Source organism: Rhineura floridana, chromosome 3 (genome assembly GCF_030035675.1).
Source record: "Rhineura floridana isolate rRhiFlo1 chromosome 3, rRhiFlo1.hap2, whole genome shotgun sequence".
NCBI lineage: Eukaryota > Metazoa > Chordata > Lepidosauria > Squamata > Rhineuridae > Rhineura > Rhineura floridana.
Genome location: NC_084482.1, coordinates 198,624,895 through 198,639,185, shown reverse-complemented (window position 1 = coordinate 198,639,185; position 14,291 = coordinate 198,624,895). Strand labels below are relative to the sequence as shown.

The 14,291-nt window shown below is 47.3% G+C and overlaps 1 protein-coding gene across 3 annotated transcripts in view; it reads right to left on the bottom strand.

Annotated features, from left to right (window-relative positions):
* Positions 1-14,291, bottom strand: part of EHMT2 (euchromatic histone lysine methyltransferase 2) — a 56,470-nt gene that overhangs the window by 30,096 nt on the left and 12,083 nt on the right. For 2 of the 3 annotated variants that reach the window (XM_061619450.1, XM_061619452.1), the window contains exons 5-11: positions 13,682-13,754; positions 13,300-13,400; positions 12,783-12,926; positions 9,739-9,891; positions 5,698-5,812; positions 1,989-2,090; positions 582-727 (exon numbers count right to left, since the gene is read on the bottom strand). In XM_061619450.1, coding sequence (XP_061475434.1) covers positions 582-727; positions 1,989-2,090; positions 5,698-5,812; positions 9,739-9,891; positions 12,783-12,926; positions 13,300-13,400; positions 13,682-13,754 — 834 coding nt within the window. The remainder of the gene's footprint in view (positions 1-581; positions 728-1,988; positions 2,091-5,697; positions 5,813-9,738; positions 9,892-12,782; positions 12,927-13,299; positions 13,401-13,681; positions 13,755-14,291) is intronic. The other variant, XM_061619451.1, reaches the window with a different exon arrangement.

Sequence of the window (14,291 nt, the reverse complement as noted above, 5' to 3'; positions counted from 1 at the left end):
CCGTGATGGCTGTGCTCTGCCACCCTAGTCAGAGGCAGCATGCTTCTGAAAACCAGTTGCTGGAAGCCTCAGGAGGGGAGAGTGTTCTTGCACTCGGGTCCTGCTTGCGGGCTTCCCCCAGGCACCTGGTTGGCCACTGTGAGAACAGGATGCTGGACTAGATGGGCCACTGGCCTGATCCAGCAGGCTCTTCTTATGTTTTCTTATGTTCTTAACATTCTGTGACAACTGATCATACTCAATCCTCACTGGGCTGTTTTGGGTTTCGGGGAGGGGGGGAGAGGATTATCACCTTAGGTTTGGCTTCTCTAAAAAAGTTTTTTTTGTACTTTTGCAGACTTTTAGGTGGCCTCAAGCACTGATACCTCCCTCACATTTTCTCAGCGGCCCCATTTGACTCAATTTCAATTGGCACTCGTTAATTGAGTTTGCTAATAAAAGGAATGATGATTTATTATAAACGGAGGGCCTGCTTGGATCTCTGGGGTTTAAATGGGACACAAGGAGGAGGTGGTTAAGGTGTAAGTGATGACTAAACTTGCTTCATTCCAGATCCCCCCCCCCAAAAAAATTTTTCTTACCTCTCCATCGGCACTCTCAGTTGCCATGCATTGGTTTCCCGCCTGCAGGCTAAGGCGCTCAATAGTAGGTGCTTCCATGCGGCAGGAGCAAAGGGGCAACTCCTCAAAGCGCTCCGTCTCCAGTGAACTTGTCTCATTAGACACCCCTGTGATAGAGAAGGGGGGGGACAGGACCTGGAAATGGTTGCTTTCATGTACAAACCCTCCCCTCTCTGCCCTCTCCCACAGTCTAGCCCACAGGCCAGGAGCTCTCTAAACTTGGCAACACCCAGGCTGATCCAGCAACTCTGTGGTTGCCAACACCATTTCTCTCCATGCTGCTCCATCTCCTGGTCTCACAAATTCCATTCAACACCCTCTTCTACTAGTCATGATCCAAAAATGGTCTAAGATGCTTTGCTGCTTGAGGAGGAAAACACCTTTAACTAGGCATTTACATTAGTTGCAAGAGGTGGTATCCAATGCTAGCCTAACTTAGAGCAGACCTGTTAAATAAACCTAAATTAGGCCCCACCTGTACTATACATTTAAAGTGGTATTATACCACTTTAAGTAGTCATGGCTTTCCCCAAAGAATCCTAGGAGCTGTGATTTGTTAAGGTTGCTGAGAGGAGACCCCTATGCCCATCACAGAGCCACAATTAACAACACACAGACAACTGGCAACCAGAAAAATCAGTTTTAAATCTTGGTTCTGGATGGGTGTGCATGGAGATGTCCATATTCTTAAATGAAGTGTGTGCTGGGTTGAAGAGCAAGGAGACCTCATTCTGCATTTGTTATCAGATGACACCATGCCAACATAGTAAGTGTTACGGATTCTCTGGGAAATTTGATCACTGTCCAATAATGGGTGATCAAGTGACAATATCTGATTGATGCACCAACCCACACTTCTGATCCTCCAGCACCTACCTCTTCTCTCCTGAGAGTGGAGCTATTGCTACCACTACTTCTGCTGGCACAATATTAACAGAGGCTCTTTAAAATCAAAACAAAGCCACTCAAGCTTCATCCAGTGAGGAGCACACAGACCTAGAGGCTTCTCGTACAACTCCCATCATCCCTGACCACTGGCTAAGCTGGCTGGGAGTGATAGTAGTTGCAGTCTAACAACATCTGGGGTCTTGAGGGTGAAGAATTCTGGATCAGACTTCTGCAACCTGGTGCTCTCCAAATCTTTTGGACTACAACTCCTGTCAGTGCTGGCTGGGGCTGATGGGAGTTGTAGTCTAAAAGATCTGAAGGGGACCGGGTTGGGGGAAGGCTCTCTTCGGAGGTGGCAAACAAGCCCTGCTCAAAGCCATCCACCCACAAATCCATATTGGAGGTTGGATTTGGACCACACTGGCTGTTCCTGTTGGATTTCAAAGTGACTGGACAGGGAGAGAGAAGGCAGGCACGCACCGGCATTGTTGGGGGACAGTGCCCCCTCACTGGGCAGCTCCAAACAGCCAAGAGGCACCTCCGTATACTCGCTCTGTGTAGTTGAAGGACCACCGTTCAGCCCTGGGAAAGGAGAAAGAGAAAGTGAATGCCTGAAGGAAGAGGAAAATGACTGTGCCAGCCAGATGCCTCTCTGCTTATTTTCAAATCAAAGCTCAACTGCCATTTTATCCAGTTTGGGGGAAAAAATTGCAGTGTGTTTTCTATTTGAGATTTGACCCTCCTGAACAGTTTTGGTGCCATCTTCAAACTTGGCTTCCTCACAGCTCAGTCCAGAACCTTTGTGAGTAAGTTAAGTTGCACTGGTTGTCTAATAATCCTGGGAGGATGCCACTGTTTAGAACACACGCATCTTCAACTGTTGTCCATGACCTGGTAACCTCTAGGCTGGATTACCGTAATACACGCTATGTGGGGCTGCCCTTGAGGTTGGCCTGGAAGCTGCAGCTGGTGCAAAATGTGGCATTATGACTGCTCGCTGAGGCATGGTATCGCCAACATGTCACCCCACTGCTAAAAGAATTGCACTGGCTGCCCATTAGCTACCAGGCCAAGTTCAAGGTTCTGGCTTTGGTGTACAAAGCCCTATACAGGTTGGGACCAGGATACCTGAAAGATGGCCTCTTGCAGATACCATCGTATCAGGAGGTCCATTCTGCACAACATAGGAAGCAGACCTTTAGTGAAGTGGCACCTACCCTTTGGAATTCTCTGCCCTTAAATATTAGACAAGCACCATCTGTTATCTTTTCAGCACCTACTGAAGACCTTCCTCTTTCAACAAGCCTTTTAAGTAGAGACCTTATCCCAGTATGCATAAATGTTGGAATTGCTTTTGAAGATATTTTTGATGTTTTGTTTTAATATGTTTTTTAAAATGTTTTCTTTTAGTATGTTTTTTTACAATGTTTTAATAGATTTTGAAGTGTGTTTTAAAGATGTTTTACAGTGTTTTTAGTGTTTGTTTGCCACACTGGGCTCCTTTTGGGAGGAAGGGCGGGACATAAATAAATAAACAGTCTGTTAAGCCCTAACATAAAAAGAACACTTCTGGATTAGGCCCAAGACCCATCTAGTCCAGCATCTTGTTCTCACAGTGGCCAACCAGATGCTCACAGAAAGCCCACAAGCAGGATCTGAATGCAACAGCACTCTCTCCACTTGCAATTCTTGCAATTGGCATTCGGAGGCATACTGCCTCCAATAGTAGAGGCAGAACAGAGCTATCATGGCTAACAGCCACTGATAGCCTTATCACCCATGATTTTGTCTAAAGCCACGCAAGTTGATGTCCATCACTGCGTCTCATGGAAACGAATTTTATTTATTTATTTATTTGATTTATACCCCGCCCTTCCTCCCAGTAGGAGTCTAGTTTAACTAGGCAGTGTGTGAAGAAGTCCTTCTTCCTGTATACCAATGCAAAAGGGTACATATTCTCTTATTCCATGACCTATGGAAGTTGTCCTAAGAAGTAGTAGTGAGGACATGACCCTCATGTCAAGATGGTGAAGTATTGGCTACAGCATCAGACTAAGATCAGAGAGACCCTAGGTTCAAATCTCCACTCAGTCATGACGCTCGTTGGGAGACCGTGGGCCAGTCGCTCTCTTTCCACCTAAGCCTTCCCCCACAGGGCTGTTGTGAAGATAAAATGGATGAGAACCTGGCATACTAACCTGAGCTTCCTGAAGGAAGGGCAAGATAAAAATGCTGTAATATGAGTAGCAGGATAACTTCATGCCTCAGGCCTGGCATAATGGACCCACACCCCTCCATTAATTTCCCTGGGCCTTTTGGACCAGTGGCCTCTAAAACAGCTTTAGATGCATTAGACCTGAACCTAAAAGCAAGCGTGTCCTTTTTATACATCTCCTTCAAAAGTAGTAAAAGTGGTAAAAAGTTGCAGCCAAAAGAAAGCAGGATCTTGACCATTATTCTAACCTACCTCACAAGGTTGTTGTGAAGGTAATATGGAGAAGGGGAGAGCCATATATGCCACCTTGAGTTCCTTGGAGGAAAGGTGGGATATAAATGCGGAAATAAATAAATCTCGTTTCACACATCACTTGCAGTCTTTCACCCCAAATTCCAGCACAGGGTATTGTGTGGCCCTGCAGATATTGATGGAGCACAGCTCCCATCATCCCTAACCATTAATGGTTTGAAGATGGCAAAGGTGCAACAGCTACGGACGAGGGAGCTCCACCACTGACGGCTTTTATGGGGTAATTTTCTACATAAATTCCCCTTGCCGGAGGCTACAACATGGCAGCCTCCCCCCTCTTTATGCCATCTCCCTCGTACCTGACCGGGATGCAGCTTGGTGCTTGCATCTGCACCAGGCTGCCGCCACCACTACCTTCGCATCGAGCCAGGCTGAAGCTGGAGCTGGGCTGGGGCTGGGGCCTTTCGGCGGGTCTGGTGCCGCGGCCTGTCCCTGGGAACACCGCGCTGTTGCGATGTTCTTTCAGTGAATGCTGAGGGCGGAGGAACGCTCCTGCAGCCACCGCTATCTTACCATCTGACCTCTGTCTGCTTGCCCTTAATATCGGCCGTGTTTACACCTTAGTGCCTTTGTTTTTGGCTTCTGAAGAGAACTTCCCCGTTAGTCGCGACTTTAAGGGGTTTGTTTGCCGTGCCCCACCCCCCGCTGAATGTACTGGACGCTGGATGCTGAGATCAAGAGGGGGTGTTGTTTTTCGGTCTTGCATATGGACTATCACCCACACCGGTCTTTGTGCTAGGGTGGGAAGACTCACATCAGGAGTTTCCATCTGAAGGCACACTTTTTGGACTATACAGACGAGAAGCCTAATTGTAACTGAGTTAGTCTCTATGTTATTGTTTAGCTTTCTTGCTTAGTGTTTTGGTGTTTTTCATGTTTTATATGTTTTTTGCTTTGTACGTCACTCAGAGTGGCTGGGTAGCCAGCCGGGTGAGTGACTAAGAAATCGAATAAATAAATAAATAAATTGACCATACTGGCTGGCTTGGGCTGCTGGCAGATGGGAGTTCAACATCATCTAGAGGGCCACAAGTTTGTTTATTTCATTCATTACATTTATATCCCCCTTTTCCACCAAGGAACCATGGTGCACATAGTTCTCCCCCTCCCCATTTTATCCTCACAACAACCCTGTGAGGTACGTTAACCTAAGAGACATTGACTGGGCCAAGGTCACCCCGTGAGCTTACGGCCAAGTGGGGTTTTGAACCTCAGTTTTCCAGGTCATAGTCCAACACTCTAACTATTATACCATGCTGGTTCCCCACCCTTGGTCTACAGAACGAGCAGCACGGCCTCAGCTGAGAGGGAGAGAAGAGCTGCAAGGATACTCGGAATAAAACTAACCAACTTTCATCATGCCATGTCTTGGGTTTTGTATTACTTAATATTGTGGGATAAGGAAACATGGAGCAGGAGCGGGGAACCTTCAGCCCTCCACATGTTGCTGGACTACAACTCCCATCATCCCTGGCCATTGGGCCATGGTGGCTGGGGCTGATGGGAATCGGAGTCCAACAATGCCTGGAGGGTCAGGCATTCCCCACCTCTGTCTTAGCAGCACTCCTCCCCTTTCTGGCTTCATTTTCCCAGGGAGAACAACTCCTACCCCTCCCCATTCCATCCCAGCCTTTGTTCTGGAGCTGTCAAATGAATAATCACCTCTGGCATCACTGGGGTGTGGTTCTTTGCGCTTGCGTTTGCGGGACGGCTTGACCCAGGGACTGTCATTCCGCCAGCGCTTCCGGGCCTTGCGTTTGGAGCTGGAGGCAGTGCTCTGGGGCAGGAAATGGGACACAGTGAGAATGGGAAGCACAGTTTGCGGGCAGGGAGTGTAGCTCAGTGAAAAGGGAGTGTGCTTTGCCAGTTCAATTTCTGGAATTTCTACTTTGGAGGATTAGGAAGCAAGTGACGAGAAGGACCCTCTGCTCGAGTCCCTGGAGAGCTGCTACGAGTTGGAAGAAACAACACTGGCCTAGATCAGGGGTGGGAAACCTCTGGCCCACGAGCCAACCTTGGCTCACCAGGCTGCCCCATTTGATTTGGAAGACTGTTTCTGAGAAGCCACACCAGCCCACCCTATACCAGATGTCAGGTTTGAAAGCCCTTTGCAAAGAGCCCCGTGTTGCTCCTTAAACCTCCAATTTTCCTAAGGTTCAAGGAGCAGCGTGGAGCTGCTTGCAGAGGGCTTTCAAACAGCCCCACATTGCGCTTTGAAGCCCCAACAACTGGGGCTTCAAAGCACAACATCACCTGATGTCACTATGATGTCAGGTGGACAGCCTCACCCATGGGCAGGATATAAATCAAATCAATAAATAAGAGTTGGGGAGATTAAGATCTGGCCCACTGACCACAAAAGGTTTCCCCCACTTCTGGCCTAGATGGATAAACAGCCTGACAGGTATAAAAGCAGCCTTGTGTCTTGTAATCTACATTCACAAGGGAGAGCTGGTTTAGCATCCTGCAGGGGTGAACAACCAGTGGTCCTCTAGCTTTTGCGGGACTACAACTCCCATCATCTCTGACTAATGGCAATGATGGCTAAGGGGAGTTAGAGTCCAGCAGCATTTAGAGGGACACAAGCTCCCTGGCACATTGGGTACGGACACTGCAGTTTGTGCAAAATGCAGCGGCCAGATTGGTAACAGGGACCAGATGGTTCAAACATATAAAACCAATTCTGGACCGCTTCATTGGCTGCCTGTATGTTTCCGAGCTCGATTCAAGGTGCTGGTTTTAACCTATAAAGCCTTACATGGCTTGGGACCACAATACCTGGTGGAACACCTCTCCCAACACGAACCCACCCGTACACTATGCTCAACATCCAAGGCCCTCCTCCAGGTGCCTATTCCGAGGGAAGCTGGGAGTCTGGCAACAAGGGAGAGGGCCGTCTCAGTGGTGGCCCCCAAATTGTGGAATGATCTGGCTGACGAGGTGCGCCTGGCGCCAACACTGTTATCTTTCCAGCGCCAGGTCAAGAGTTTCCTCTTCTCCCAGGCATTTTAGCATGTGTTTTAATTGGCTTTAAATACGTGTTTTTAAATTTGCATATTTGTTTTTATATTTTAATTGTTGTAAACCGCCCAGAGAGCTTCGGCTATGAGGCGGTATACAAATGTAATAAATAATAAATAAATAAATATTCTTTAAAGCTGGGGTGGGAAACTTGGCCAGTTTAATGCAGCCTTTGGTGTAATTTCATATGGCTTGCAAAGACTGGATAGCAGATGGGGGGGGCTGCATGCACACCATACATTTAAACTTCCCCCCAAGAATCCTGGGAACTATTGTTTGTTAAGGGTGCTGGGAACGGAAGCTCTACAGTTCCCAGGATTCTTTGGGGAGATGCCAAGTGCACGGTGTGTGCACAGCCAGAGAAATGATGTGGTGCAGAGGCAGCACTATATAATCTGGCAATGCCCCAAACTCCACTCACTCATGGCTCTGTCTACCACTGGCTGAGGACCTCAATTTACCTCTTTCCACATATCAACAGCCCTTCATAGGGAAAAGGCTCCCCACCTCTTCTTTAAGCAGCCTGGGATCAGGGCATGTGAAGGATGGGCTGCTTCCCATACAATCCTGCCCAACAGCTGAGACAGATAATCTGAGACAGTGATGGGGAACCTGCAGCCCTCCAGATGTTGTTGGACTCCAACTCCCATCAACTCCTTTCAGCATAGCTAGGGATGATGGGAGTTGAGGTCCAGCAACATCTGGAGGGCCGCAGGTTCCCCACCCCTGGGTTAAGACTCTCCTGCTGCAGAAGGCGGGAAGCAGTGGCAGCTGGTGGCTCCATCTCAGTGGGGCATTCGCTCTGGGTTTTAGTCTGAACGTTCAAGGAGCTTCCAAGGTGCAACGTCTGGATTAAAATCTGGAGCAGATTCCACTGCCCCACTGACATGGAGCCACCAGCTGGCACCGCGGTGTAGGAAGCTGCCTTACCCCGTCAAACCATTGGTCCATCTAATTCCAGGTTTGTCTATGCTGACTGATTGCAGTTCTCCAGGGTTCTGCCAGGGTTCCAGGCAGGGGTCATTCCTAGTCTTACCTAGAGACTTTATCCTACAACATATATCTTTTAATTCATTTTGGGATATGTGCAGTGAAATTTGGAGAAGTATGAAATCTGGAAGACAATTATGGTCCAATCTACGTATTAAGAACATAAGAGCCCTGTGCTGGATCTGGCTAGTGGCCCATCTATTCCAGCAGCCTATTCTCAACAGTGGCTGACCAGATGGCCCCAATGCGAAGCCCACAAGCAGGACCTGAGTGCAACAGCGTTCTCCCCTCCTGGGGCTTCCAGAAACTGGTATTGGTCCAGGAGATATGAATTAAGTCAGTCCCCTTAAAAATGCAGGGAAAATGAAATTCTCCTCCAACCCTAGCTGAGTGTGCCTTAAAACTGGACCCAGAGCCAGAGGCCATGATTTGTATTTAGGCTTGTGGCCCAGGCCCCTCTCCAACAAAGCGCTGTCCGAAAGGAAAGCACTGGTGGGAGCACACCTGAATCCACCAACAAGAAAACAAGAGCCCTCCTGCTTGTCAAGGCCACTGTTTCTCTCTCCAAGCTGGCTCTTAGAAAATATCCTTGGTTCTGTAAACATTTTTGACAGTGGCAGCTAGTGACTCCATGTCAGTGGGGCAGCGGAATCTGCTCTAGGTTTTAGTTCGAAATTTGAAGGCCAAAAGAGCTGTCCAAGGAGCGGATACCACGGCCCCACTGAAATGGAACCACTAGTTGCCACTGATTTTTGCACTCCTGGTCACAGCCCATACTGATCAAATTTTGCATTTTGGCATTATTACACAGACGCTGATGGCTATTAAACAGTGTATGCCATGAGTGGAGAACCTCAGATACAAGGGCCACATATGGCCCTCCAGGCCTCTCTATCTGACCCTCAGAACTCTCCCCAGGCCTCACCCCCTCTCCCTAGGCCACACTCCTCATTGGCCCTGCATCACACCCAAGTATTTTTGCCTGGCTGGAAAGTGTGCTTGAACTCTTGATAATATCTCTTTCTTGTCTGAATGAAGGATAGAGAGGGGTGTACGAGTGTGTGTAGAAACTAGCCTACTGTTCAACAGGATTAAGTTTACTTCAGTTGCCCCACTCACTTTTTGCCTCTTGGCCTGCCCACCACCAGCATGTGGTCCTCAGAAGGTTTCTCAGAAAAGAATACAGCCCTCGGGCAGAAAAAAGGTATCCCATTCCTGGTACATGCAGAACAAACCTAATGCATGTCTACTGAGAAACTAAGTCCCACAGAGTTCAGTGGGGCTTACTCACAGGCAGGCATGCATAGGATGGAACCATAAGACAGAAAGGGAGCAAAGAATGTGATTGCAGAAGAACAAATGAAAATAAAAATGTGTAAGGAGGAAGGCAAGAACAAGAGTTTTTTTTTTTAAAGGAAATGTGTAGTTGGAGGGAAGCAAAGAGGAATAAAAACTTAGAACAGAGTGAAAAAGAAAACATCAATACCAAAACCAAAAACAAAACCAGCCTTCTCCCACCTGTTGCCCTCCAGATGCTGCTGAGCTGTAGCTCCCTTCGTTTCTGACCACTGGCCATACTCACTGGGGGCTGATGGGAGTTGTACCCCAACATCATCTAGATGGCACCGGGTTGAGAAGGCTGATTAAAAGGAGATATTTTTTAAAAAATAAAAAAGACAAGCCTCAACTCACCCTGTCAGAGAGGTTACCCGATTCTTCATCTTCATCTTCTTCATCTTCATCATCATCTTCGTCATCATCTTCCTCCTCCTCCTCTTCCTCCTCCTCCTCCTCCTCTTCTTCCTCCTCCTCACTCATATGGTCTCCAGCAACATCTGCATCTGACTGTAATTTACATATACTTATAAAAGTATTTCTATATCATAAAATACTGTATCGGGGTGGTACGAAACATGAGACCCCATTAAAAACAGTAGAAAATCATCATTAAATGTTTCACACAGCTGCATAGGCTAGTTGACATAAAAAGATCTTCAAGAAACACATGAAAGTCAAAAGTGCGGATGCCTGCCAAATCTCTACTGGAAGGGTGTGCCACAGTATGGGACCAGTAACACTGAGGCCCCATCTGCACGATACTTTTAAAGCAATATCATCCACTTTAAATTGTCATGGCTTCCACCAAAGAATTCTGGGAACTGTAGTTTGTGAAGGGTGCTGAGAGTTGTTTGAAGACTTCCTTTTCCCCTCACAGAGCTACAATTTCTAGAGTCTCCTGGGAAGATGGATTGACTATTAAACCACTCTAGGAATTGTAGAATTGACCCCACCAAATCAATTAAGGTGGGGAATCACTAGGGAGAGGTTGGAGCATTAGTCACTTACTGTGGAATGGCCTTTTATAGCAGACAAAACTCATATAGCCACTCTGGGTTATCAACCTCCTCTAACAACCTGAGCAGGAAATCTCTATTGTTAATTTGAACACTCCTCCTCCTTTCCCTCTCAGTATCTCCTCTGTTTCAGTTTTCATTCTGGCCAATCCCTAAGACTGTGTTTACCTGTGGAGTTAAACCTTAGACACAGCATAGAAACTGGGCCATTCCTATAAAAAACGCACTAACACCAAAGCCTAATGGTAAGAACCTGTGTGTTCCAGCAGTGAGCAGATGAGTGCAGGGTGTGGTGTGGCTATGCGGATAGCTGTGAAAATCAGTGTGTCTAGAGAAGCATCTGACATAAACTCCTAGGCCCTCATCAATTTACACAATAAAGTGATAATTTGGGAGTATCCATGTCCAGATAAGCCATTCCTTGGGAAATCCACAGAAGGGAAGCTATGGGCACCAAAGAGAGGGAGGCAGCAACCGTATATGTTAAGTTAGCGCATTGGCATACACTGTGTGTTTTGTATTGGTGAAGGGGGCATTCCCTTCTGCTAAAGTTAACCTTTTAAATGACCTGAGTAATGAGATGGACTTAGAAGATATCACTTAAGGAGAAAAGACGGCTGCCCCTTTAAGAGGGGGAGTTCCTCTGGATTCTGTTCTGAATGTTTTAGTCTTAAGGTAGAAAGGGCTTTCTGAAAAAGTAATCTTGTTGTTTTAAAAAGTATGGCTCAGGAGCGGGGGAACACTTATAGTCAGACATGGGGCTCCACTGTCCCTCCACCCTCTCAAGCACCACACTAGGGGTGGTCTCAGAGAGCCCAGGATTAATACCTGGAACAGTAAGATCACCTTCTGGGGTGTTTACTGCTTGTACCCCCACTGGTGGATTCTGTGGCGCCCCTTCCATCTGGTAAAGTGGGAAGCTGCCCCCTTCCCCTGCCAGGCATTCCAGGTAGGGGCGAGTCCCTCTAGGGATAACTCCAAAGAGTTTTCCAAGGACCTGCTTTTGCCTTCTTAGCTTTTCTCTTATGAGACTTCTTGGTTTACTCCTGTGGGGGGGGGGGGAGACGAGGAAGAGGAACCCACTGGAGAGGGGGGTACCATTTCCTATGCTTCCAGGGGTTATGCCTCTGCTTACTATCTGCCTCCTTAGCAAGCGCCTCTTTAATAGCCTTGACAAAGGCTAGCGACAAGGGAGGCCTGGGGTTTTCAGTTCCCAGCCCCGAATCTGCAACCACTTGAGTGGAAGGAAGGGGCCTAAAAAACTCCAAAGGAGCACAACAGTGCGGCTCTCCCGAAGGGGCATAATGAATCTCACTCACGTGGTCTGCTGAGGGCCTCTGGCAGCCATCCACGGGAATGCCTTCCAACTCCAATATTGGGAAACAGCTGTCACTCATGTTGGGAGGTGGGGGGGGATGGCTCATATAGAGCTGCCCCCTCTACCTCTGGGAGAGTCTCCCCTGGGGATCACTGAAGAGCCGGGTTCATCACCCTCAATGCCTCTGAAAGAACCATCTGCTTTGATCAGGTCACCTCTGCAGCAGCGTCCCTGAGCGAACGCTCAGCGTGCCTCGTGAGAGAGGCTGATTTTGCTGTAGCTTTTGCCGCTTTCTCCAAAATTCTTTGGCTCCTCTTGTGAGGAGCTGCTTCTTTCGGCTTTCCCACCAGGCCCATAGACAAGAGGAGGGGGGGGGAATGGTGGGAAAAGAAAGCTGAAAGTAAAGTGATTTTTTTTTCTTTTATATAGTGAGAAGAGGAGGAGAAATGCTGAAGCTGAAGTAAAAAAAAGCTGAGGTAAAAACAGTAGAAAAATACTATAGTAAGCAACCAAAGACAGAAAAGGAACAAAGACATCTGCTTGGGCTGGCAGGAAATCGAAACACACAGTCTTAGGGTTTGTCCAGAATAGAAACTAAAACAGAGGAGATGGTGAGAGGGGAAGGAGAAGGAGCATTTCAATTAACAATAGAGATTTCTGGCCTGGGCTGATAGAGGTTGATAACCCAGAGTGGCTATGTGGTGAGTCGGCTAGGAAAATAGGCTCCTACAAGAAGTAGTGATAGCCACCAATTTGGATGGCTTTAAAAGATTAGACAAATCCATGGAGGATAAGGTGGCTACAAGTCATGATGGCCATGTTCTACCTCCACCATTGGAAGCAGTATACCTCTAAGCACCAGTTGCTGGGAATCACAAGTGCAGAGAGCACTGCTGAGCTCAGGTCCTGCTTATGGGCTTCCTGTAGGCATCTGATCGGTCACTGTGAGAACAAGAATAGATGGGCCTTTGACCTGATCTTCTTATGTTCTTCCCTATTCTCTTGTCCTTCATCCCTATGAAAGCCACCCCTGCCAGCTCCAAAGAAAGTTTTCCTTCACATACCTTGCTGTCCGAGTCAACATGGCCATCCACGGAGTAGCTGTCATAGAAGAGGCTGAAGTCATCCCCCACCTCAGTCTCCCATTCCTGGCTTCTCTCCTCCTGCGAGGCGGTGGCTGGAGCCGTCATCTCTTCAGTCACCGTGATCTGGGAAGGAAGAAATATTTACTTACTCATGCTCTTTGTTAGTCACTCTTCAACTGTAGTTCTCAGAGCAGCTTACGCACAACAAAGCATAAAGAACGCACATTAAAAACAAGTTAAAGAAATCACAGGGAGCAGATTAAAAATGGTGGCAGAAAACAATGCCAAACTAAAACGCCTGGACAAACAGTAGTGCTTTTGTTTCTTAAACACACACACAAACACAAACAAAAAGAAATCACACACAGAACAGAGACAGCAGCCAGAAGAACCTCTCTGGAAGGGACCTCCAAAGGCAGGGCCCACAATTGAAAATGGACTCCTCTTCAGTCATGACCCATCTTAGTTCAGATGTTATGGGTGATATGCATCATACCTCAGTTGTCGCTCTGGGACTCGACCGCTGGAGAGAGAGAGGCATCCTCTTGTGAAGGGCATCAGCCATATAATCATATTTTCTTCGCTTGGCAGGTTCTTCTTTAGATGAAAAGGAAGAAGAATAAGGAAAATGAAGAGTGAATTCCAGCAGGCTCTAGTGCAGCCTTCCCCAACCTGATGCCCTCCAAACATTTGGGACTGCACCTCCCATCATCCCTAACCACTGGCCAAGGCTGTCTGGGGCTGATGGGATTTGCAGTCTAAAATACCTGGAAGGCACCAAATTGGGGAAGGCTGCCCTAATTATACCCCCCCTCAGTCTTGACCCCAGAATCTCCTCCTATAACCATTCCCACAGATCTACCACCACCAAGTCATACCCGGTTCTTCTATGCTTCTGAGGTCATCCGAGACTCGGAAATGCAGCATCTCAGATACTCGCTTTTCAGGGACCTTGGGGGGACAGAAAAGAAAGGTTATATCTAAGGTTAGATTTTGGAATCTTTCTGCATCTGGCCACATTGCACTGGGTAGACTGATTTGAACAAAACAACTGATGAGAACAATGTTACTGGGTGGCCTTGCATACATATAGTAAATCAGATTTCCACAAACAGGTACCCACCAGATGATGTTGGACTGCAATTCCCATCATTCCTGATCGCTGACAATGCTGGCTGGGGCTCATGGGAGTTGTAGTCCAACTGCATCTGAAGGGGACCAGGTTGGGGAAGGCTGTAGTAAATATTTTTTTAAAATCACAATTTAAAAAGAACAAGGGGAAGATTTACATCAAGCTTTTCCTGAGTAAACATGCATGCTAATTGGTTTCTTGAAACAATTAATACACATCAGTTTGCAACTAAATGGAACATTTATGTTACCCAGGAACACGATCTAAAATCTTTAGCCATGCAGTCCACCTGTTTTTTGCACAATTTAAATATACAGGCGTTTAGAAAAGCAGTTGTGAAGTTTGGAATGTATGTT